Source organism: Montipora foliosa, chromosome 7 (assembly GCF_036669935.1).
Source record: "Montipora foliosa isolate CH-2021 chromosome 7, ASM3666993v2, whole genome shotgun sequence".
Classification (NCBI taxonomy): Eukaryota; Metazoa; Cnidaria; class Anthozoa; order Scleractinia; family Acroporidae; genus Montipora; species Montipora foliosa.
This window is the reverse complement of record NC_090875.1, coordinates 14,497,799-14,500,298: the sequence shown is the minus strand read 5'-3', so window position 1 is coordinate 14,500,298 and position 2,500 is coordinate 14,497,799. Positions and strand designations below refer to the sequence as shown.

General features: G+C 38.0%; 1 protein-coding gene across 2 annotated transcripts in view; it reads right to left on the bottom strand.

Annotated features, from left to right (window-relative positions):
* Positions 1 to 602: 602 nt before the first annotated feature.
* LOC138010720 (volume-regulated anion channel subunit LRRC8A-like) overlaps positions 603 to 2,500 on the bottom strand; it is an 18,631-nt gene continuing 16,733 nt past the window's right edge. For both annotated transcript variants that reach the window (XM_068857693.1, XM_068857692.1), the window contains one exon: positions 603 to 2,500. This exon is cut by the window's right edge and continues 383 nt beyond it. In XM_068857693.1, the coding sequence (XP_068713794.1) occupies positions 1,643 to 2,500 (858 nt within the window). In that variant the 3' untranslated portion in view covers positions 603 to 1,642.

The window sequence follows — 2,500 nt, the reverse complement described above, 5'->3', positions numbered from 1 at the left end:
AGGTGACACAGACAACTAAGAGTGAAATGCATAATTAAAAATGAAATGGTTAGGATGCAGGAAGTGGAAGTACTGTTAAATATTCAAACCTCGATATACTTGGGGATTGTAAAATTATCTGAGAAATGGTCATACCAACGTTTCGTTCATGTTGCCTATGTCAAATAAGGACCTAATGCAAAAAAATGTGTCCCTTCCTTTCACCTAAATTACTCTACTATGTAACTTGATAGTAGTATAATGAAGTCACCTTTTTATGAAGACGAGTAATAAACTATTTTACATATGTTTACTACATCTCTGTTTCACATTATACAAATGAGGAACTTAAAACCGGGGTACAAGGCAGTTACGATCAACAGACGAGGATTTTGTGAAATATGATGAAAAGTTAAACAAATGGTAAAAACGCGTCGCCACGTCCCCTCGTCCCCACGTCCCCTCGTCCCCTCGTCCCCACGTCCCGAAGTCCCACATCCTCAAGTCCCCACATCCCCGTCCCACTTTTCGACATTCATTTCAAGAAGACAAATTACATGATAATCACTTCACCTAAGACGAAAAAAAATATCATTTGTAGTATAGAGAAATTACTTGGGTGTCTTTATTGACGAGCACCTAAAGTGGGATGCTCAGCTCCATCACATTAACAAGAAAAAGGCTAGAATATAACAAAAAATATTGGAATTTTATTTAAGCTTAGGCATTACATGTCTATGAGTGCACTCAAACAACTGTACTATACTCTCATATATCCGTATTTAACGTATTGAATAATGAGCTGTGGTACCGCATACAAAACTAAGTTACATAAAATCAAAATAAGTCAAAATAACTGTATTCGATGCATCTTTTTGGCAAACAGAAGAGAAAGGCTCGCACCGTACTATACACTATTAGAAGTGTTAAAGTTAGAGAATATTTTTAAATTAAAAATTGGCTTTCTTGTGCATAAAATACAACATCAAAAAAAGATATACCTCCTGCTCTCTATGATTTAGTTCAACCAGCTTCGGCTGTCCATAATTATAATACAGGTATACCACTAATCAAAACTTGTACGGGCCATTTTCTAGAACCAATTATGGCCTAGCAAGGTTTAGGGTAGTCGCATCACAGACCTGGGAAGCAATACGTATGAAAATTAAGTGTCTCCCCTTCGAAAGTTTTAAAAAAGAATACAAACTCTATCTACTTGACAGTTAGACACGTGATTAACTTAGCCAGAGCTTTATAGCTAGTTTCTATAAGTACTGCATAACCTCCACCCACTTGTAACCGCTCTGTGGTAGCAGCCAATTCGACCGTTTGGCTCCTTTGGCTGCTACACACTTTCTTCTTTGTTATGTTTAATTCAGTGTATAGTTAGCTCTGTTTTTATTTCTTTTTTACTCTTGCTGTTGTAGTGTAGTTGAATAAGAGTGAATAATAAAAACAAATGAAAAAAAAAAAATTAAGAGATTTGAGAGTCATCAGCGTAAAGATGAAAGCATCAATTACAACAGCAACACAGCATCCCCCACTCAAGAGATTAAAAAGTAAAATATCAATTTTGTTGCTATAGATGGATTGTTTTATCTTGAAACCACTAAAAATGGTTTAAATGCACAACTATTGTTTGCACAAAATGATTAACCTGTTATTAAGGAATTAGTCTCTCATTTTGGCCCGCGTTAGTCCCTTCATTTGGCTGCCCCCTTTGATCAATTTTCCTTGCCATGACGGCGTTTAACAAAGTCTCATTTGAAACATTCATCATGTGAAACAGAAATGCCGCATCTCCTAAGACTTTATACCCTTCCCCTTTGTCGGGGTCTACTTTCCAGTCAGTTTTGGTGAATGAAGGACTCCAGCTCAGAGTTCCGAAAAACGCCCAGATGACAGACCCGCAAACAAAAAACAAGCGCAAACCAAGGAAAACAAAAAATGAAACTGTAACAATAACAAGGAAACCTCCATTGGAACGAGAGCACTGGAAATAGCTGTGCTCTCCCACGACCGTAACGCCGTCTAGAGAGCAAGAAGTCCAACTGGTTCTGAGCGTGTAGTGGGAAATATTACAAATTAGAAAGAGGGCAGTGACACCAGAGCCCAGCGCACCTCGAACTCTGTAATGATTTGTTACGGAACTACGATCTTTACAAGAGATCTCTTTGCTGTACCGATTTTCAAAGATTTTTAATCTGTCTAGAAGGTTGGCTCTGGGATCATAGTTCGGTGATGTTAACTCAAACTGTCCTTTGAGTCTCAGCTCTTCTTCGTTACCATGACCACGGTTCGGTACATTTGATGATAACTCAAACGGTCCTTTGAGACTCAGATCACGGTTCGTCACACTTGACGATGACTCCAACTGTCCTTTGTTAAATTCCGAAAGTAGATGTTCACAATGAGCCAATGCGCATCTAGTGTTGGGAAACTTTTGCCAGAAATTAGAGATGGCCAGCAAAATAACAGTTTCAGCAAGGAAAATTAACGAATAAAATTTTGTAAAACAATC